Below are 22,082 nucleotides of genomic sequence, written 5' to 3'. Positions count from 1 at the left end.
CGATATTGCAAATTTGACCCCTCCACTGGAGTTTTTATTCTCAAATTAGCCCCTTGATGTTGAAGAGTATCGCATCAATTTGCCCCCCCCCCCCCCCAACACTACTTTTGATCGCCGGTCGTCGTAAGTTGCATCCTCGCGCGTGTCGATTCTAGGGGCGTTTCTGTGCCGAGAATGATGCGTCGAGAAGAGAATCACAGTGAAGAGTAAAACTCGAGAGGGAGAGGGAGAGAGTGAGGCTGGACGTTGGCGACGGTACTCGTCGAGTTCCGGTAAAGGCCCGACATTCCTTATCGGCCTCTGGCGAACTAGTTCGTGTTGTCATGACCACCTCATGTCACGCCCGCAAATCTCAATTTTGAGCGATAGGGTAATAGGCTCCGTGGCGCAACCCGACTCTTCGTTCGAACATTCCGTTTGTGTTGTTCTTTTTGGCTCATTAACGGTTATTGAGGAAGATTAGCAGCTCTAAACTGTAGTAATTTGCTCTTACGATCGCCTTCGCGGTGACAATGCGGTGTCCGTCCGAGCCCATCGAGGGGCGTTGGACCTTGGCCGATGCCCGGACGGCGCCATCTATGCCATTGTCTAGCTTCCTCCTATCCTGTGCCTCTCTCTCCTTATCTCTAAGGCTGCGTTTGGTGGGTCGGATAAAATTTCAAATAATATAACTTTTTATCCTATCCGGTATTTGGTGGTAGAGAGCACGTTGATGTGCACTTGCCAAATTCAGGGAATCGTTTGAGAGAAACTCAAGTTCAAGGGCACTTTAGGAAAACAAAGCCCACTTGAGGGGGTTATTTGGAATGTTCTGGATCCAAAATCTATGTAGGGCTTGTACTCTTGTACTTCATGTTTCCCTGTCGTATTCGGGTTGGTTATTTACATTATTTTGACCCGTCGTAAATATGTTTAAGTTATAATCACAAGTGCTTTTTATTTTACAAGAAAAGAATGGAAATATGTCATTTCGTGTTGATTTTGAGTTTAAGTTCTATGATATCAAGTTCTGATTTCTTTCATTTGTGTTTGAGGTGTGTTCCAATGTCGTGTCCGAAATTGTCACCCAACAAGACCGCCCAAACTAGTAACAAGTAGCATTGTTAGGTCTGACCAAAAAAAAAAAAGTAGCATTTTTACGATTAAAATTATATGAAGGTAATCTTTTAATACAAACTTAGAAATGAAAAAAAGATCAAGGAAATAAAGAATTCACATAACTATGGCTTTTTTTCCCAAAAGTTAGTTTAATACATAGCAAGAGCATATCATTGAATTGTACATTTTATCTCTACAGCGAGGCAAGTGGATACACATTGATCATATTTATTTGTTTTTTAGCAGAAATTTTTCAATACATGAAAAAACATTTTGAGAGAGAATTCCAAACACAACTTACTTAAATTAAAAGTTCACACATATTATGCAGTAATATCCTATTGTGAAGATGACATAAATGGTTTCTGAACTTTTTCCTAATGTGACCCATGAACTTTTAATTTGTTCAATGTGATCCATAAACTTTATCTCAATGTTCAATGTCATCTCTAAACTTTGGATACATGTTCAATCTAATCCTTGGACTTCATAAAAATGTTAAATGTTCTTTTTTCATTAATTTAAGTTCGGAAACAACATCGAACATTTTCATATAATCCAAAGACAAGTTTGAACCTATACCAACAATTTAGAAACCACATTGAAAAAATTAAAAGTTCATGGACCAAATTAAACAAATTAAAATTTTCGTTTTGTACATTGGGCCAAAATTCAGAAACCATTTGTATTATTATCCCTACCATATTTTACAACCGGAAAAAAGTCCATTTCCAAATTATCTTATAATTTTGGAAGTATGGACATAACTTGTAAAAACCCTCTGTATATGCCTGCATATATGTGTGTGTGTGTGAGAGAGAGAGAGAGAGAGAGAGAGAGACCTGCGCTAGAGAAAACAGAGTTTATGATTATCAGAAACATAAGAGAGGGGTCAAAAAGATGTTAATTTACACAGCTTAAGTGTTGAGTGCATTTGACAAAACAAAAAAGAGTAAAAGTGCAGCACTATATAAAAGTTGGGTTTAAAGCAAAGAAATCATTGAGAGCTGCTTTGCCCCAGCTCAAGCAGCCAATTGACCATCCCGGATCGCTCCTTCAATGCGCTCTCCCACCATCACTATGTTTGGGAAGGTATCGCAGCCTATCATCCGGATGAAATATTCCAATGGCAGAGTTCTCACAAAAAGATCTGTCATCTCTTTATCTGACAAAGCCGGCCATACTTGCGCCGCTAAGCTATGCCACCTTCGCGCATAGGCTCCAAATGACTCGCCCCTCTTCATCTCTGCTCGCCTCAAGTCGTCACGAGCGGGGGCTAAGTCCGCGTTAAACTTATACTGTAGCAGGAAGGCGTCCGACACCTCCTCCCATGTATCCAGCATATGAACCCTGCGCATGAAGAACCATTGCAGCGCCGGTCCCGTCAAGCTGTATTGGAAAGCTAGAATCATAAGTGGCGCGTTCTCGGCATGGCGTGCCATCTTCATCATAAAATGATTGAGATGAACTATTGGATTCCCGGAGCTGTCGTACTTGTTGAACTTAGGCATCTTAAATGTCTCCGGTACTTGAAATTTAGCGTAGTACGAAAGGTCTTCGATTCCGTCCAGTCCTTGCAACAGCCTGAGTTTTTCTTCTAATTTGGCTATCCGCTTATTATTCCTGTCTTCTTCCCTTCGCGCCACTATCTTGGGAATTACAGGATTTAACTCCTCCACATCTGGAGCATCGGAGGGGCCGTCATTCGAGACCGGTCTACCATTAGAGCCGACGTCAAGTTCTTTGGGAGCTGATGCAGAAGCTGTCGCCTCGGCTTGAGGCAGAGGACGCAAAAGTTCTTTGATCAGGTGAAAACAATCGATGAATTGTGGCAGCAGTATCTTGAGTACACTCATCTGATTCTCGAGTTTAACAATCCGGTCATTTAGTTCTTCGGAATCCATTTGTGCGGCTCTCAAGTGGGTAGGGGTCGGAGATCTTCGAGAAGAGGCCACAGTGAAAAACCTATTGAATTTAAACGAGACAGTGTAAGTACACAAATTGAATGGTAATTTGAATGGTAATCCTATATTGAGGTGGTCTCTTATAACAAAAGTGAGGCAACAATACTTTGCCCCTGTTTACGAAAACAAAATTCTTTGCCAACATTTCACCAGAAGGGAAAATGTAATTGAAGGATTATCATCAAACTTTACATAGAAAGACAAGTTACAAGAGCAAAAGATCTAGCTTGTAGATAACTCCAATATAGGTATATTTGAGAGTAAACAGACCTTCGACCATTGCTTGGGCTCCTGCGGGATCTTGTGTGACTTTGACATCTTTGTGAACCCACACGCAGGTGGCACTCCCGAGCAAAGTGTCCAGGTTCGCCGCATTGATAACAATCAAAATCAGAAACACCAGATCGACCACCACGTCCACCACTAGAGTTATGAGAGAGCTCAACTCTCCATCCATCTTTACCTATTTGATCAAGTGAAATGCCTTTTGCCATTCAGAATCATCAAATGCTACCTCTATCCTTCCACAGAACACAAACCAGATTTCCAACTACGACAATCCGTCTTCCAAATGATGCAAGAAGAGACAATCAAGTGACGAACAATAAGGAAATGATTGCAGTACATGTTAAGGAAGAAAGAATGGCAAGTAGGATGATCTCCAAGGTTATCATAAATAAATTCCTTGTCATCAAACAACACAACCAACTCAAGCCATAAGAGCAAATTCATAAATTTATTCAAGAGAACTAGATGTCAAATGTAAACTGCATCATCCAATATTAAAGAATAAAGCACGTGAGAACATGCACAAACTGCTCTTCTGTAAATAATGCCATTAATTGCATGAGGAGGATAAAAACAACATTATCAACATTGACCAGAAAAATCATTTACGATAAACAACGGCTGCTTTAGCAGCCTGTGATTTGGGATGGATGTTCCAAAGTACAGAGCTTTAGACTTACCATTTAGCTCACGGATTGCATCTTGTGCATCCCTATGGTCATCAAAATCAATAAAAGCATATCCCGATGGTCTTCGTGCAACCCACATACTGCATATATCATAACGGAACCAAATCAAGTATTAGTACCAGCAGGGGAAACAAGCATAAACTGCAATTGTAGTAGAGATGAGAAGTTCGTTAAGCAAGAGTGTAGTGCTTAAAGATCTTTTTTCTTAATTTTACAAGGAAAGAGAATATTTGCTTTAGTCCCCCCACCACCCCCCCCCAAAAAAAAAAAAAAATCAAATCCACCAACAATCTGATCAATCCTGTTATTCCAAATTATTAGGAGTCAAGCCAGGTGATCCGAATAGTAGAGGATTGTGTTTGAGAGTAGGTAATTCTTCCAGTATTTGGATTGATGAGGCAAGAACACATTGCAACTGCGGGATGCAATCTTACAAATCAAGTTGAAGCAACCCATGGGTCACACAGAAAATTGCATCGTTTCACTTCCAGGCGCTTCTGAATGAAGAGGGCGAGCACTAGATGAGCTGCATGAGTACTTTCCAAGTAATTGGGGTAGCAACCAAACAGAATGCTATATGTCTAAAGAGTAGTTCACCGCACGTAAGTGCAAAAGTACAAGGGGTTGATGAAAGTTTTTTAAAGCAAAAGCCAGACCTTCTTATAATTCCAAACGCGCAAAACTCATCCTCGAGATCATGTTCGGTAACACAAGAATCCAGGTTGCCAACATAAACCCGTGCCATTTTCCCTGTCAAACACAAAGGGAAAAACTTAGACAAGTGCAAGCATAATGTCCATGCGACAGGGAACGATGTCGCAACTGCCAAATTGTTGATGAAACAAATAAACACGGGAGGTGCTCATCATCAGTGATCTTTTGCCTACACTTTCGACAGAAGAACCGGATGAAACTAATATAAACAACACCGTGTGCGCTTATAGAGATGCGGGTATGCCACGTTAGAGCTCTAAATGGCTTCGAAGGACATTGAGCGGCCAAAGAGCTCACACAACACTGGATTTCTCTCCAAAAAAAAACCCAACACACAACCCATGCACGCACGCACGCACGCACGCACGCAATGAAAAGACGGAGACACGAGATCTTTTGAGGAAACAATCGACGGGGTCATCAGTGTGAGTGACTGCGTATGTGTCGTATACTTGGACAACTACAGTAGCTACAGATGCACGATCATCAGCAGATCACGTCAAAAACAGCAGATAGTATACAGCCTTCGCATCACAGCGACTGTTCTACCTGTGCAGCTACGTTACTATGGGGAGAGTGGGAGAGAGTTACCTGCGAGGGAGGAAGGTGACAGAGAAACCCTAGCGGAACGTACCACCTGCTCGTTCGTCGTTTGAATGTTCGGGGGTCAGGGAGGGTCTTGGGAAAAGTTCCAATTAGCCCATGCGAATTTATGTACATTTCGATATGTATATAAAAAAGAGTTTATTTAAGAAAATCGAATCAAATATATATAATCAAAAAAGATATGAAAATCAGAATAAGTATCATAAATATCTTTTTAAAATATGTCTAAGATCCCCTTCGAAGTTCGAACTCAAGGTGCGTTGGAAAATGTCAACTTGAGTTTGAATTCAAGTATGAACATTGTCTCAAAATCAGACGAACGACAACGGAAATGGTCGAAACCAGCATTGCACAGCGTCGGGCATGGTGGAGTCGTGACGAGGCTGTGCATGGCAATGCGTGAGGTGACCGACGGCTATTCAAGGTGAAACTATGTCTGAGGTCAGCGAGTCTATGGTGGTGTTGTCTTCTCAAAATGAAAAGTGAAAAATCGAGAATCAGAGGCCAACAAAATGCATACATTGAATTTAATTTTGTTGTCAAAATGGTAATTGAACAAACACTGCCGATACAACTAGCATGGCTACAGCAGGCGCAATAAGCTAGGCATTGCTGCTAGCGTAGAAAAAAAAAACCTTCGTAAAAAAGAAAAGCTCGACTTGACAACACATCACCTGTGTCATAACATTGTCAAGAGGCCGAGATGGAATTATTTTGCTATGAGTGCATGGGGTGCACCTGATGCAAAGTGCACCGGGTGCACCTCAGGAAAGGAGCTCTAATACCAAGTTATGAAATGACATTACCACCAAACTTGTTGCTGTCAGATGAGCAATATTTAATAGTCTGGATTTGAGTCCTGCATAAAATACCGGGTGGAATAAATCCGGATTAGATAAATAAATTTAAAATAATCTTAACAAAAACTTGTTATCTTGGAACATGGAGTGACGGAGTGATGCATCCGATATTGCTTCACCGGCCACCACAGGAGGACCAACACCACGAGAGTCGATCATCATCACTTCCAACAACCATGCGATTATCACCTGCCAGCCAATCGTGTTCCGACGACTGAGAGTAAAAAGAAGTATGAACACGATCGACGTGGCCTAGCCTCCGACCACCGGGTTGTCTCGATAAATCATCGTCGCTTCTTTCTCGTACATCTTCTGAAGCCTTTTTCTTTCTGCTCTTTTGTTCTTCTTTTTTCTATTGATTTATTATATTGATACTCTAGGCTCTTCCTTCCGGGCGGCATGGCTTCTATACTGCGTTGTGATGAGTTATGGACCTCGCAAATTAAAAAGCTAGAGAGAAAATTATTTGTGCTACGTAAATAGAACTTGAGATTGTGGAGGAAAGGGGCGTGATTGTCACCTTTTCCTGAAATTCGGAACTCATCTAACTATCATACAGCTGTGATTGGTGTTCGTAGGGAAAGTTTCAAATTAGCATCTATTTTTCTCAAAAGATGGTCTAGAATAAATATTGTCTCAAATAAGAATCTAACGTGGCCATTTTTATCTCAAATAAGGCCCCAAACTCACCGGCCAGCCAAATTATAGCCGGCAACCAGAGTCTGGAGGTTTCGAGGACACTCGGAGCATCGACAGACGCCCGCATACATAGCCAGGGGAGCAGAGACAGAAATTGGATATTTCGGAACTTAATTCGCGCAATAACAGAATGATTGCAGGAAGAAGCTGAAGCGATGGACGAGCAGGACAGGAGGTGAATCTTCGGACTTCATACCGATGAGTTCGGAAGCCCACAGTGATAAAACCAGGGATCTTACCCTTTCTAAAACCAGAATTGCTGCGAGAGCAGCTTTTCAGATGATACGGTTTCGTGGGCCTACTGATTCAAAAGGAAGATACGACATCAACCGCTGCAGACACAGAAAGAAACGGCTGATTGCCTTGTGTGCATCAAAGGAAGAGGCCAGTTTTCAAACATTTGAAATAATAGGAGATGTACAACCTTTTGTATGGTTCACAACAAAGAGTCATGTGATACAATTAGCAATCAGTTTAATCCTATAATGGTCACCAGAACTTCCTTTTTCCATCTTATTCAACTACAACCAAGCATCCTGAGATTCACATATATCAAAAAACCTGAGAAATCGCAGTTGCCTGGTTTAGCTAAAATAATAAACGAACCTTGACAATATATCTAATGAACCCAAAAAAAAAAGAGAACAAAAATGATCTGCCAGGCAAGCTTGGTGCCCACTCAAATGAATTCAACATGGTTGATAACATCGAATTGTACAACAACCGGATAACCTGCATACAAACTACAGAGGGAAAAATTGGTTAGTTAAGAACTCATTACTTATACTAGGTAAAATGAACGGTTCTTGATCTAGAATTGTACCAAATAATCACTAATAACAAATTTCAAACCAACCCATACAAAAACTCTTGATTGACATAGATAATTAGTAGAATGCATAAGATCGAGCTGTTAGAAGGCAATAATGAGTTCTTTTGCTTTGATCCTCAGAATAGCATCGAGTGATCAAATATGAGTTGGCTTTGCGTGCTCATTTATGAAATCCCTTTTTTAAATGATATTCCCGATCAAACTTTATCTCGACATTGCCAATGTTTTCAAAATATGCAATAGTTTGCTGTCATATTCTGTCTGTCTTCACTGTAATTTTTTGCCAGTTACTAATCTCCAATAACATCTTCAATTTGAATTGATCACTGACTTTTAGCAACACTAGAGAGACACAATTTGCGTTGTTTGAAGTTATTGAAAACCCCTCAACACCCACCCTCCCCAGCCACCAAACGACCAGAGAAATAACAAGATAATGCAGACTTGGTCTCTTATATCTTTCTAAATCCAACTGAACTGCAGGTATCATCGTGAATGAAAAGTTCATCTAAACACCAATATAAAAAATGATAATATTTTCAAGGGCTAGAGAGCTTGCCCCAATTGAAATAGACTTGATCAGCCCTCAACAAACAAAGGGTGGAAACATGTCATTTTACTTTAGCTTTTCAAACTATAATCCCTATGATGCAAGTTGGCCACTACATGGGAACCATTATTACAAAATCCACATTTCTCAATCCATTCAGATTGGAAAAGAATAAAAACGGTCAAATTAGAAATATTTTATTTATTGTTTGGTATATAGCAGGGAAGTCAAAGTAATTCTCATGAATGTAAGATACATGGCTATAATTTAACAGGGGATGTCAAAGTATACTTTCAAAAAGGTGGACCGGTTGCAATGTGTTTGCCTGTGATGAAAAGTATTAAAGCCTAAACCAAGTAAGAACAATTACTCGAAGGAAAGAAAAGAACTACAAGATCAATTCAAATATTGGGTCAAATTTGATTAATAGATAAAAGTAATACACTGGATGCCAACATGCTCATTAGGTTTTTATTTGCCTATTATTTTTCCAAAGAAATCAAGGAATTATCAATCAGGGTTGTGTATCATGAGACAAAATTGGTTCCCTTGAGCCTCTAACAAAAAATTGAAGAAATAATACAGGCAAAACCTGTAGAAAATCTGAGTAAGTGGGTCTACAAATGGGTATGGACCAGTGGCCTACTAACTGTAATTGGGTTAAGAACTCAAGGTACAAATGTATTCGGACTGTAATTGGAGCACAGCAAATTGCAAGAAAATAAGGTGATGTCCAGGAGAGTAAAAATTTCAAAAAGTGACTATCTTCCTAATGTAGGCAAACCTAGGTCAATCAACCAGCATTCAATGCCCATTTGGTTCACAGAAAAGCTATTCTATTGCCAGACAATACACCAGCCATCCAATTATTTTATTAAAAAATTCAGCCGGAGTGGTACACCTCCTTTATGGTCTATAAATGTCTCGACAACTAAAAGCAGCTAAGACCAGAAGACCAATATCGTCACACTCAAGAGTTACTTGGTGGAAGATGCGTCCACACAGAAAAAAAGCATCACAAGACTTGATTAGAAAATTTCTAGTTTCCATTGATTCGTCAAATGCCTGTCAAACCAACAGCTAATCAACAGCCCTTTTTACCAACATGAATCATCCATGGGACAGTTGATAGATTCAATACACAATGTAGATACAGAGAGAAACAGTCACAAACATGAGATCAAGCAAAGGAACCATGGAACATAGAATGAATATTCTAACTGATAAGGAGGATTCACTCACCAGTCTCCTCTGCTTATACTACAAAAGAAGCAAGGAGTGCATGCAATACAGCCCAATACATGATAATGCCAAGCCGCAAAGCAGGTTGTCTCATCAATGCCCGGTCACAAGAAACCCTGTTCGGTTACAGATACAAGTATATATATTACTCTCAGTTTGGTCAAGTCTCTAGATGAACAACAAGAACAAGTTATGATACCTACCAGAGCCCGTCAACCATGTCTGTCAAAGGTCTTGTAAATTTTGGGACAATTCTTGATGTTGTAAGTGACTTGAAACCATGGACTGTAGTTGAGAAGGAAGAAATCGAGTGAGAGAAATCCTCAGCAGGACACAAGATGATAACAGCTATTATAGATAAACCGTGTATAATACCTTTATCGTCGTCCTCATCTTCTAACCTAGAACTGCTAGTGGGACCCTCATCAATGGCAATGGCAACTTGGTCATTATTTGCCTTACGCAAACTGCGCACCTGAGGGGTGCTGGAAGTAGCCGCCACAGCCCATTTGTTTATCTGCAAGAAAGTCCAATAATTAAATCTCTCGAATATGTACTTAAAAGTGCTCTACCACAAAGATGGGTAATGACCAAAAAAAAAAACTAAAAAACAGTATAGATAATTAATTTTCTATAGAAAATTAAAATAATCAGCAGACGACCCACAATCAAGATTACACTTCATCAGAAGAATTTACAATAAATCAAGGAGCGCAAGGGATCATTCCATTTTCAAAAGTATGATAAGAATTCGAGTTAGTACTTTACAAGGCCGGAGGTCAGATAGTTGCTCGAAAAGGCAAACTATGAAAACATGTTCAATATTTAGGTCTTTCCAGGTAAACTAAAATACCGATTTTCTTACAGACTAGGAAATATTTCTACTTTAAAGAAATATTGCAAACTAAATTATCAACTATGACATAACATTATCTGAAGAGAAACATTCTGTTCTTTACCCAAAAAAAGGACGTTTTCACAATCAACCAGTTCATGTTCGTCGTCAAATGTCAAATCAAAGCTGATATCAGTAGGCTTTTGACTTAAGATTGATCTAAAAACTATTCCTCTAAGGAAAAACAAAATCTCTCTAACCAAATTCACAGGCTTTCACTATTTCGGCCAAATTCACAGGCTTTCAACCCCAAATTCCCGAAAAAAAATAGTTCGCCCAGTTCTTCGGGTAAATCTCCTGTCCAAACCCCAATGCTCCAGCTTTACAGATCAAAAGGCAGTTCTCTCAGGAGACCTCACGCAGTCTTACAATATAAAGGTTTCCTAGGGAGCTTAGGTATTATTTCTTCCTAATGCAGCTTAAAAACAATCAACTAAAACCAAAATTTGCAATTACCAGGCATTGAACAGAAAAAAAAAAGTTCACTGCATGATAATGCAAGAGCGGACAAGCATACAGATATTTCAAAAGCACTTACAAAGTCAAAAGAAAACCAGAATGTGTAAAACATAGAGGACTTCCAAAGTTGAAAGAACTGCTTTCAGGATAATAATTAAGCAACAAAGTCGTCCAGGGACTCACCACCGGTTCAAGTTCCACAATTTCAGAAGTCATGCCAGTTGGCTGCCTTGAATCTTCCCCACCTATAAGTAAATTTAATTGGGATTCCTTTTCACGTAAAGATCTTTCAAGAGTCTCTCCTTTGCGTGTCAAGTCCTCTACTTTACTTCTTTCTACCAGCAACAAGGCATCCTTACTACGAGCTGCTGCCCTTAAATCCTCCAATTCAGAAACAATAGTCTCGATCTTTTTCTGAAGCAATTCCTTGTATTCACTCACCTGAATGCTCTTCTTATCACTGACATCATGAAATGGTAGCCCAGGTATTAAGGTCTCGATACAGGTTAAGAACTCAAAGAAGTCTTCAGCACTTCCATTATTACTCAACCGAGACGACACAAGAACATCATTGGTGCATCTTGTGACCTCTTGCCTCAAGAAAGACACCTCACAATCCTGTTCTTTTATTTTGGCTTGAAGCTTTTCAATCTCAGTAAGAAGACTACCTGAAAAATGATGAAGTTCATCAAATTTATTCACTGTTATAGAAAGCTTTTTCAAAGCCTTCCCTCGAGAAGCTTCAAGTTCTTCCACAACCAGATTCTTTTGTTCCAAAACTTTCTCCAGTTCTTCGATCTTTTTTCCCAAGTGCTCCATCTGCGTCTCCTCCTCATCAAGTGCTTGCATCAGGGCCTCAATTTCTAGATCAAATACAGTACTTATCAGTATCATTACCATAAAAAGACAATTAGAATGAAAGCAAATATAATGAATGATTACAAGGAAAAAGCAACAGACCTTGATCTTTAGAAGCTAGTAGATCTGTCAGCGATTGGAGCCTCTCCTGTAATTCTGTCGATGCCACTTGCCCATCTTGCATCTCTTTCAATCTCTTTTGCAATAAGGTATGTTGAGCCTCCATTTCTGCAATTTTTATCTCCAAGTTGTGGGCCATACTTTTGGAAGATTGGAGATCCGATGAATACCCTAAAGCAGCAGCTTCAGCTTCCTTAATCTGATTCACAAGCTCCACGCAGATCATGTCTTTCTGGATGTCTTTCTCCTGAAGCTCCTTCTGTAAATTTGCTATCGTACTCTTCAATTCTTTCTGGCTGTTGTCGATAATTTCGGTTTTCACAGAGGCAAAATTTTTCACACTTGTCAGGAGATTACCAGCAAAGTTCTTCAAAAATTCCTCCGATGAAAAACGGGTATCATCAGCAGAAAATCCCCCACGGAAAGAATCCATGTTTGTTCTTGAATCCACAGTAGCAAAATTCTTCCCTAACAATGCAGCTTGACTATTTTCAATTTCTGCAAGGGAACTGGAGCATGCTTCACAAAGCAAGGCCATGCCACAGCGCAGCAAAGAAATCTCTACGTCCTTTTCTCTGTGAGTTGACTTTAAACGTTCCACATCTCTTTCAGTCACTCCAGATGACTCCTTTTGGCCAATAATTTCTCTATTAATAACAGTTAAGACTTTGGAAAGACTGCTGGCCTGTTCTTGGAATGCACTAGAATGTTTGTGCAGATCTTCCTTTAAAGAAACAATCCCTGAAGAGAATTGTTGCAGTTGATTCTCAAAGAAACTCCAAATTTCGGGTAGATCTTTATTGACAAACTGGTTCAAAGTCTCAGAATCTGACCCAGAATTAATGAAGAAAAACTTATCCTGAATAAAAATAGAAAGTATCAGCATGAAATGTGTAGGAAAAAAGGTGCAAAAAAGCAACAAGCATCACACATGCATAGATGATAATGCCATTGCCTTCGGCTGTAACTAACATGTTAAGATTAAACTTCAAATAAGAAAAACCGCCAAGCAGAATCAAGAGCCCAAAATCCACCGAACAAAAGATATTTCTTGGTACAGAATTTCAATATAGTTTTTAAAAATTTTCAGAAATAAGTAGTCGAACCACAGCTCAACCCTCACAAGATCTCTAGTTTGGGCACACCGTAAAGCATTAAACCAAATTAAATGGTAAGAAGATTCAGAATTGCAGAGATTAACTTTGAAGGCAAATCCAACCCTACCCCCCAACCAGCCTCCCCCCCGCGCCTGGAACCCCCAACCCCCAAAGAAACAGATAATAATAAATAAAAAGCATTACAAATGCCATCTCCAACACCCGAACTCCAAATTTCGTCCCGACAGACTAAAGAACACCCCAGAAACAGGATGTTATGGGAATCTAATAGATAACTACCAAGCCAAAGATAAATAAGAAGACACAGAGCAAAAGCTCAATAAAGTAACAGAAAAGCCAGCTTGCATGCCCCACCAACAGCACAAAGTGATAGTGACAAGTAAGTTTGTTTTTACTTTGTTTGCACAATCATTATATAAAGCGAATTATACCTTTTTAGCAGCATGATTGGAAATAACACGACGAGAACTAGACTTCATTGGCCCAATCACATCAATAGCGTCAACTTTTCCAAGAGATGACTCGATAGCAATTCCCAGATTGTGTAGAATTTCATAGTCCTCGGACAGAACATCAGCTAGTAAACCATTGAAATCAGAGAAAACCTTCCAGAGAAGTTCTAAGGAAGATTTCATTTTCGTGAACTCAGAAAACAGCTTCCCCCTCTCCTCATTGTGAACAGAAGATAAACTTTCATAACGTGAAATAGCTTGGAGCCGGGCAGCCTCTGCGGCCTTCTTTATCTGAGAAAGTTTGGTAAGCTCGCCGTCTACTTGTGTTATCTCCTCCTGTAGACTATCATTCCTCTCTTGAACCTCATTCAACTCTGCAAGGAGTAGTTCTGCTGCCCTTTTAGATTTCTTCGACTCTTGTTCCGAAGAAGCGACGGCTCCACGTAACTCATAGCACAGTTGCTCAATCTGTCTCAATCTTTCAACAGGGTCACTGGCGTTTACTTCTGAACCCACATCCATGTCAGCCAAAGTACTTAGAATTGCGCTCAAAGTACTGCCTTTATTCTGCCAGGAAAGCTCATTTTCTTCCAAACTCTTCCTTAAGAACAGAATCTCAGACTCAAGAGCTTCGACCCTACCTGAGTAAGAGGATAGGTCCCTAATCTTATGTTCACACTCTGCAAGAATAAATTCCTTGCGGCTAATCTCAGATTTCAAATGATTCATTTCTGAATTTATCTCTTCAATGTTCTGTTTCAAACTGTCCCGTTGTTGCACCAACGACTTACCTTTTCTAACAGCAACATTTAACTTCTCTCTCAGAGACGCAGCCTTTTGCTCCTCCTGTTTCAGTAATCCTTGCAACTCGTCTCCTCTTTTGCCAAGTGCTGCAACTTCATGAAACAACAATTCACTTTTTTCCAAGTAGCTATCTCTCTCCTGCTTCACCTGCATCAATTCACTCAACGCCTCGTCCAGTTGCTTCTTCAGAACCATGATGCCAGGCTCCTCTCCACCCAATGTGTCCATCGCTCTTTGCCCACCGGTGGTTGCATCAGCCTTCTCAGTTTGCATATCAATTGCATCAGCAAGTACAGATTCTGTTGATCGAAGGGCAGTGAACTGCTCAATAAGTTTTTGCAGAAGATCTTCCAAAACTGCAATACTAGATCTGCCATTATCCACATCTTCTGTAACTTGATCATTCAATGCATCACCAACCACTTCCTGCAATCTTCTTATCTCTCGTTCGTTTGTCCGAATACTTTCCTCATTTCCAGCCAACTCAGCCAATTTTTGGTGCAAATCAAATGCTTCAGTCTTGAGTTTTTCATTCTCGTGTTCAAGTTGCAATGCCTTCTCTGATAATTTCTCATGGTTTTCGCTCAATATCTCCAACCTTTCAGAAAATTGCTCTCTCCCATCAGAGACTTCCTTAAGATCTGCCTCAAGGTCAGATATTCTCCTCTGTGATTCTTCCAGATCAGCAGCAAGTGAAGAGCAATAACTTTCAAGGTCATCAATCTTCTTCAGTAGAGAAACCCTATCATTTTCAGCCTCTGAGAATGAATTGCATAGCCATTCGATTTTTTCCTCTGGTTCCACAGACCTCACCTGCGAAGGCAAATTAATTTTGCCCAAAAGTTCTTCCCATCTCTGCACTAAGTTGTTCCTCTCCATCAATGATTGCTCAAGCATTTCATTTTGCTCAGCCAAACCATAAAATTTACCTTGGAGCTCATCATACTTTCTTCGCAAATCATCTACAGAATTTGAGCCTGGCTGCACGTCTTCTCTCCAGGGATCCATGATAACAAAACCAGCATCTGAGTGGGAACCACCAACTGAGCTCTTCTGGTCCCAATCAACAAGAGGCAAAGAGCTACCAGAAACTGACCTTGCCAACCATTCAACCTTTTCAACGATATCTTTTGCATGGAAATGCTCAGGCAGATCTAGATCTTCCAAAATCTCTTCTATCTTCTGTAATAATGAGTCCTTAAGAAGAAAAGATTCCCGTAATGCATTGGCTGAGTTGCGGATGTATGCAAGTTCAGATTCAAGAGCTTCCACACGCTCACCTGCCTCTGAGTGGGTCCCAAGTTTTATCTCTACCTCAAGAAGTCTGGCTTCTTTCAAGTGTAATTCCTGCGAGCATTGCTCCAATTCGCTTGAGGTATCAGCCAGGGACTGCTTTAAACTATCACGTTGCACAACCAGACCTTTCCCCTTGGCAACGGCAATGCTAAGTTTCTCCCTCAAGGAAGACACTCGCTGCTCCGATTGTTCAAGTTCAACTATTTTATCACGAAGTTGTGTCTGAGCCACATTAATTGCTTCCTCCGCCTGGCTCAAGCTTTCCTTAAGAATAAGGATTTGGTTCTCGTGCTGAAGATTCAATGCATTTGACTGCGTTAACCTTTCCTGCAATTCTGACAATTCCATCTCCTTGGATCCAATCACTTCTCTAGAGAATACCGCATGCTCATTAGTGTCTCTGTATTTCTGAACAAGGAAAGAGATTAATGACCCTAACCGAGAAAGAGGAGGTCCATGAAAGCCTTCCACCTCTTCAACATTTACTACGGTTTCAACATCTTCAATAAACTTGTGAATCAAATCCATATTGACACATCTGGCATTAAGTTCCTGGATTTCTTGCATTCTGCTCTCCAGCTGAGAACTGAGAAGATCGATTTCAGACCCAAGTTGCAGCCTCTCACTGAGAATATTGGTCACTTGTTCCATAAGAGCATCATAATTACTTGGATCTAGAGGATTATGGAGTCCCTCTGTTTCTATCTGAGTCTCACAATGTTCCACAGACCTCAGTGAAGAACGTACAGTCTTTCTAAGGTTACTATACAGACTATTCAGTAAAGCTACAGCCAATTGACTCTTCCCCTGCAAATCACACAACTTTTCATTTGAGTTCTTGTATAGCCCAATGATTGCTTCGCGATCCTTGGAAATGTCTTCCAGTTTTCCCTGCAAATTCTCAATCACTTCAATGGCAGCACTAACAGAAGCAGCAACATGGCTGCTCATGTCCAAGCCATCAAAATTTTGAACTGAGACATTAGTTGTATGCTCGTCTAGTTTACTAACAGTTTCAACAATTTCACTAACAAGTACATTCCACTCTAGCTGGAACATTACTGTCCTCTCAGTGGCCTGTGTCCGGAAACTTTCTAACCGACTTTGCAACGCGGACATTGTTTCATTCGAGTATTGCTGTAACTCACGCAACTGACTCCCCATATTGTTCATTCTGTTTTGGCACTCCCCAAGCTTATCACTAAGCTCAGTGTTTTCTGCTCTAAGAACAGTGTTCTGCTGTTTCAAGGCTTCACAATGTGCCTCAAGTTGACTGTGGTCTGATTCAAGGCTGGACGTGCTTTGCTTCAGCACTTCGTACAGAACTCCCAATTCGATGGCACTTGCTTCAAGAGTGTCAGGGTGTTCTCCCAAAGTTTCGCATTGAATCTTTAGTTCCCTAATCATCACATTAGCAGCTCTTCTACCATCCAGTTCTCCCTTAAACAGAGAAGCAGCACTAACAACATCAAAACTCAACTGCTTACATATTGCTTTCAGATTTCCTATCTGCTCCTGTGATGAAGAGTAAGGATCTGCCTCTGGTTGATCTTCACCCGCTTCCTCTTCCTCATGTTCATCAAGATGTGTCTTCAACTCAAATGCTTGGATCAGTTTTGACACTCCAGCTGCAGCCACTTTACCACCCGACTTACTTGGGGATGTCGATTGAGAATGCATATTATCAACTGCCTTCTCAAGTTTTTGAACTATTTTCTCCATCTTCTTCAAGAGTCTGCTTAGACCGAGAAATTCAGAACATTCATTAGAGAGTTCTTCCATGACCAGTCCAGCCTGGCTTCCTGTTACCTGGCAGCGAGATAGTGGTTTCTCCATCACAGGAGATGACACTTCACCAACTCTGTTTTCGAGAGCTTCGGAAAGGCCCATAGCATCAACTACCCCTTTTAGGCCTTGTGCTTCCATAGATTTGACTTCATTCCCAGCTTCCTCAGCTGATGATTCAATTTGGGTTCGGTTGTCATCCAATTCCTTCATCTTGGCCATGTATAATTCCAGACTGCTACTTAGAGAAAGATTTTCCTCAGTCAGCTGCTCAATGCGAATAGTTTTTCCTTTAAGATCTTCTTCAGCTCGCATGTGGTCCTTCTGCTTTATTGATAACTGCTCCTGAAGAACAAGGACCTCAGATGAGAGCCTCTCAGACTCAAGGGCAAAATGATCATTCTCCTTCCTTGTCTTGTTTACCTCCTCTGTCAACAGAGTAAGGGACTCATGTAAGTTGGCCTTTTCAACCTCTGAGGCCTCCACCAAACTCTTCAAACCAATTACCTCTATGGATAATCCTTCACTTTCTCGAGCAAGACGCTCCTTCTCTTCCTCAAGTTTTTTACTTCCCTCCAACACGGAAGCATGGTCTCCATTTAAAGTTGCAATTTCAGCCTGTAGACCTCTCACCAGTCTCCGGCTTTCGTCCAGCTCAATCAACAACCTCTGATTCTCACGCAGAAGATTCTCCTTTTCATCCTCGAGATTCTTTCTCTCCTCAACCCCCAAACTAATGATTCCATTCAATCTTTCATTTTCAATATGCAAAGCTGCCATCGAACTCTTACAATCAGCCAAATCTCTTGATTGGTTCCTCAAATTTTCCTGTGACATTTCCAGCGAATTCTGCAATTCGAATGCCCTTGCACCCAACTCCTGAATTTCATCCCTTGCAGCATGAACTTGACTGCAGAAATCATCTCTCCCACGGACAACTGCATCATGTTCAGACCTGCACTGCAGAAGCTCCTCAGTGAGAGAACCGTTCTTCTCCTGAACAGCAGCTAGCGAACTTTGGAGCATAGATATCTCATCAGTCAACTGAAACCGCTGATTAAAAAATTCTTTCCGCAACTTGGAACAATCCTCTAGCTGCAAATGGAAGATATCTTTTGTAAAGTTTATTGAAACCAGTTCTTCTTCAAGATGTTCCACGACTCCCGAATGGCTGTGTTCTTCAACCGGAGAACTAAAACTCAACTCTAGTTTTGCACTAGAAACTGATTCCCGTGCTTTAAGCATCAAATTAAATTCGTCTTCACTAAGTTTCTTTATCGCCTCTGTAAGCTCTGAGAGGCTAATAGAGCTCATATCTGCTGAAAGAGGGAAGACCACCTGTGACGAACTTGTTGTACTTTCCCAATGCCCTTTATGGCTTACGTCTTTATCCTCCATAGATCCCACCAATGCGTAATGCTGTTGACAACCCTCACTCGATTTAGCAGCCTTCATGTCATCATTATCTGGTTCATCTTCTAAGACGCCATGTTCACCAGAGGCCAAAGACATGTTTGAGTTGCCATTATCTGTTACCTGATCTTCCTGCTGGTTTGGACATTCTGGAGTAATATCCAGAACTCGATCTGGGTCTAATGCAGGCAAAGAAGGATAGGTTAACTCATCTGACTCATTGTTAGCAGAAGGCTCAGCATGCATTATATCTGCCTCAACAACTTCACCCATAGAAGGTGTAGCCCCCTCGACTTCTCCAGGGGTCAACTTTGTAAAACTCTCGCCGGGCTCAGGCAAAGAGGATACACGATTGCCTTCAAGCTCCAAGTTTTCACCTCCATCATGATGCTTCAAACCCAAACCATCAGCGTCCTGCATTGCCCCTACCCAGCAACAAATGAGAATATAATTATACATCAAAAAGTGCATGGTTTCAGGAAAGGCTTCCTACTTGTTAGCATGAGTTTAAATTAAAACTTCTGGAGACAGAGTAGCAAGAGAGGAAGTGCAAAACGTACATCTGATGCCTGAACAACCTCCTGATGTATCAATGGCGCATCAACGTCATGTTCATGTGCAAGCAGTGAAGCCTTTTGATCTTCACCTCTTAGCATCTTGCTTTCGAGTGGTTCTTTTTGATTTTCCCCAATTAGCATCTCCCTCCCAACCGAAACAGTTGTCCCCTCTGAGGCATCGCCTATATTAGCAGGCAGAATGTCACTTACACTGGAGGAGATATTGGTTTGTGCAATTTTTGCATTAGAATCTAGCACATCTAACATTTCTCTCGCTGTACTTCCCCCTTCATTTAGGCTTGAGGAATCAGCACCAAGCTCTTGATCCACTGTTGTCACTGACACAGCTTCCGGAGACTCTGGAACTTGGGCAAATTCGCTTTCTCTGATGTTAGAGACAATTGACGGGGGGATTGAACTTGGACCGTGAGTCACAATGGAGACATCAGGAGAAGCTGCTGCATCCTCCAATCCATGTGGCAGAATTCTGTGTTCAGCACCCACCTCAGATTCTGGGTGTTGCGAACCACTCTCCACCTCAGCAGTGGGCACTACTGTCAGAGGTGTGGAGGGAGTAGGCATGACATCAGGATCAGTCTCATTCTGCTCAGATTTACCAAGCTTTTTTGAGGATTTTCCATGGCTAGAACTGCTCTTCCCATCCTTTTTCTGACGAAATTGTTGAAGCTGATAACATAGAGAACGGATAATGATGAGTATCTAGAAGAGTTGTTCAGATTCGCCGCATCCAAGTAAACATCAAACTTACTTATGCGACCAAATCACATAGAATTACACAAACATACATCAGAAAAAAGATAGTCATCCTCCCTCACTATTTTATCCTCTAGTCTTAAACTAAAGACTCATACTCAAATGATGTTTGATCCGCCATGCCCTCGTCAACTAGTGAATATGCAATTTAGCGGAAAAAAGAAAAGAAAAGAAAAGCAAGACGGATTCCCATTCCGACGTTTCAATAACCGTTACAGCATAGTACCACAACGGCAACACGCCAAAAACTAACCTTTTTGCGCCCCGCCGTGAGAAGATCAGTCCTGCTCTTGTTCTTGTCCATCCAGTCAACCGTGCTCTTGTCTCCGCAGCTAAGTATCCCAAAATCACCACCCCGCCACAATCACCATTAGATCCTCCTTCCTACAGATAAAGAAAACAAGAGTAAGCACAGGGCGACGCCAAAGGGATATCGGGATATCGCCGCACGAGCCGAGCACGGCCCCAATCACGCGGCCTTTCCGCCTCCGAGCGCGACAAGCGGAAGCGGAACAAAACGGCGACGCCGGAAACGAAACGGAACCCCCCTAGACCCCGACCCGACAAACAGATTCCCGCCGCTCAATTTCGGGTCGACAGAGACACCACCGCGCATTCACGACAATGCACCACCGCTCCGCTATCCTAGCCCAAAAAACCCGCACCGGAACAAGCGTCGTCCGCCGCCCTAGTCCCGGAGCACGAATTCTCCCCGGGACACCCCCACCCAGCCCTAGCAACCCAATCGCAGCGCAACGGAAGGAATCCAAGAAAGCAAAGGAGAAATCCGAATCGATTCGAGATGGGGGGCAAAGAGAAAACGCTCGCCGCGCACCTCGAATTGGCCGGATCTGCCGCGGGGCCCGGCTGGCGAGGACCGTCGCGGGCGGCGGCGGCGGCGTCTGCGGTTTCGGCTCTTCCTCGACGGTGGGGGGCGGCAGCGGTGTCGTTTAGATCCGACGCGAGCTCCGTTGCATTTTCTTTTGTAGCTTTGCGTGTTCGTGCGCGTATGGTGAAATGTCGATTATGGGGGAAGGAAAGAAAGACGAGACGGGGCCCGGAAATTCCACACACTGTTTCAGTTTAACCCCCCGAACTCCTTCTTTCTTCGTCGTTTTTGGTTTCGGTTTAACGTCAATTGCTGTTCAGGCTCATGAATCGGAGTTTCCAATAGAGAAAATGACACAAACAATCTCTGAATTTTGATCCGATGTAAAATTTGATCTCTAAACTTTTGATTTGTTCAATAGAGTCCCTAAACTTTAGGCTAATGTGCAATGTAATCCCTGAACTTTGCACATTGGGCCAAAGTTCAGGGATTACATTGAACAAATTAAAAATTCAAGAATCAAATTGCGCATTGGGCCAAAGTTCGAAGACTGTTTGTATCATTTTCCCTTTCCAATAGGGATAGTGCATCGATCCAACCCGAGATCCGAACTGGTCGAATCTGAATGGTTCTTGGTTTCAAATTTCCGATCCAAATCCCGCCTCCACGTAAGGAATTGGATTGGACCGGTCCTTATTTGTGGATTATTTTTTCTTTCCACTTGTAGGGTACAAAAGATATCGAAAAACAAAAATCACTGGTCCCAGGACCGACTCTTAACCAAATCGGACCTGTCGGTCCATTTTTGGGACCAGATGGGCTGGTTCCCAGTCTCACAAAGTGGGAATCAACCTTGCCCGATCCGGTCATTGGTTCCAGGGTGGGAACCGACTCACCTTGAAATCGATTCAATCAAATTCTAAAATTCTGATATTCATCCCATCGAATTATTTTTTATAAATACATAGATTAACAATTCTATTTTATCTCTTATGCACTTCGATTCTAAAACTTGAGTATTTTTTATTTTATTTAGTAAGATTACCAAAAAATTTCACATCCTGAAATATTTTTTCTCAATATATACACGCGTACAATCAATAATTTGTTTCCATCAATTAATAATTCAGATATTTTGCAATGAGGCGATCTTGCAAAGTCTCTCGAATGTCAATTTTTC

At 41.4% G+C, this 22,082-nt stretch overlaps 3 protein-coding genes across 5 annotated transcripts; all 3 read right to left on the bottom strand.

The window, feature by feature from the left end:
* Positions 1-2,060: 2,060 nt before the first annotated feature.
* Positions 2,061-3,466, bottom strand: LOC115671527 (uncharacterized). The gene is made up of 2 exons (XM_030593132.2): positions 3,333-3,466; positions 2,061-3,063 (listed from the first exon to the last, which is right to left on the bottom strand). The coding sequence occupies exon 2, from the start codon at positions 3,000-3,002 to the stop codon at positions 2,121-2,123; it is 882 nt and encodes a 293-aa protein (XP_030448992.2). The 5' UTR covers positions 3,003-3,063; positions 3,333-3,466; the 3' UTR covers positions 2,061-2,120.
* Positions 3,465-5,413, bottom strand: LOC130134611 (serine/arginine-rich splicing factor RSZ22A-like). Its single transcript, XM_056318820.1, has 4 exons — positions 5,345-5,413; positions 4,696-4,789; positions 4,031-4,119; positions 3,465-3,578 (listed from the first exon to the last, which is right to left on the bottom strand). The coding sequence occupies exons 2-4, from the start codon at positions 4,782-4,784 to the stop codon at positions 3,526-3,528; spliced, it is 231 nt and encodes a 76-aa protein (XP_056174795.1). The 5' UTR covers positions 4,785-4,789; positions 5,345-5,413; the 3' UTR covers positions 3,465-3,525.
* Positions 5,414-7,281: 1,868 nt separating this feature from the next.
* LOC115671560 (trans-Golgi network-localized SYP41-interacting protein 1) lies at positions 7,282-21,065 on the bottom strand. Of its 3 annotated transcripts, none has more exons than XM_030593187.2 (10): positions 20,909-21,065; positions 20,327-20,457; positions 19,303-19,986; positions 13,424-19,156; positions 11,857-12,733; positions 11,080-11,759; positions 9,918-10,059; positions 9,746-9,827; positions 9,543-9,658; positions 7,282-7,661 (listed from the first exon to the last, which is right to left on the bottom strand). In XM_030593187.2, the coding sequence occupies exons 2-9, from the start codon at positions 20,375-20,377 to the stop codon at positions 9,556-9,558; spliced, it is 8,352 nt and encodes a 2,783-aa protein (XP_030449047.1). In that variant the 5' UTR covers positions 20,378-20,457; positions 20,909-21,065; the 3' UTR covers positions 7,282-7,661; positions 9,543-9,555. The 3 variants fall into 3 exon arrangements, with proteins under 3 accessions (XP_030449047.1, XP_030449046.1, XP_056174849.1); XM_030593186.2 differs by having other exon boundaries at positions 7,282-7,650; XM_056318874.1 differs by lacking the exons at positions 20,327-20,457; positions 20,909-21,065 and having other exon boundaries at positions 13,424-19,167; positions 19,303-19,443.
* Between the last annotated feature and the right edge of the window lie 1,017 nt (positions 21,066-22,082).

The sequence above is a fragment of the Syzygium oleosum genome, unplaced genomic scaffold (genome assembly GCF_021117445.2).
Source record: "Syzygium oleosum isolate NSW1041296 unplaced genomic scaffold, Sole_v2.1 Sole_v2.16, whole genome shotgun sequence".
Lineage (NCBI taxonomy): Eukaryota > Viridiplantae > Streptophyta > Magnoliopsida > Myrtales > Myrtaceae > Syzygium > Syzygium oleosum.
This window is presented reverse-complemented; position numbering and strand designations above follow the sequence as displayed.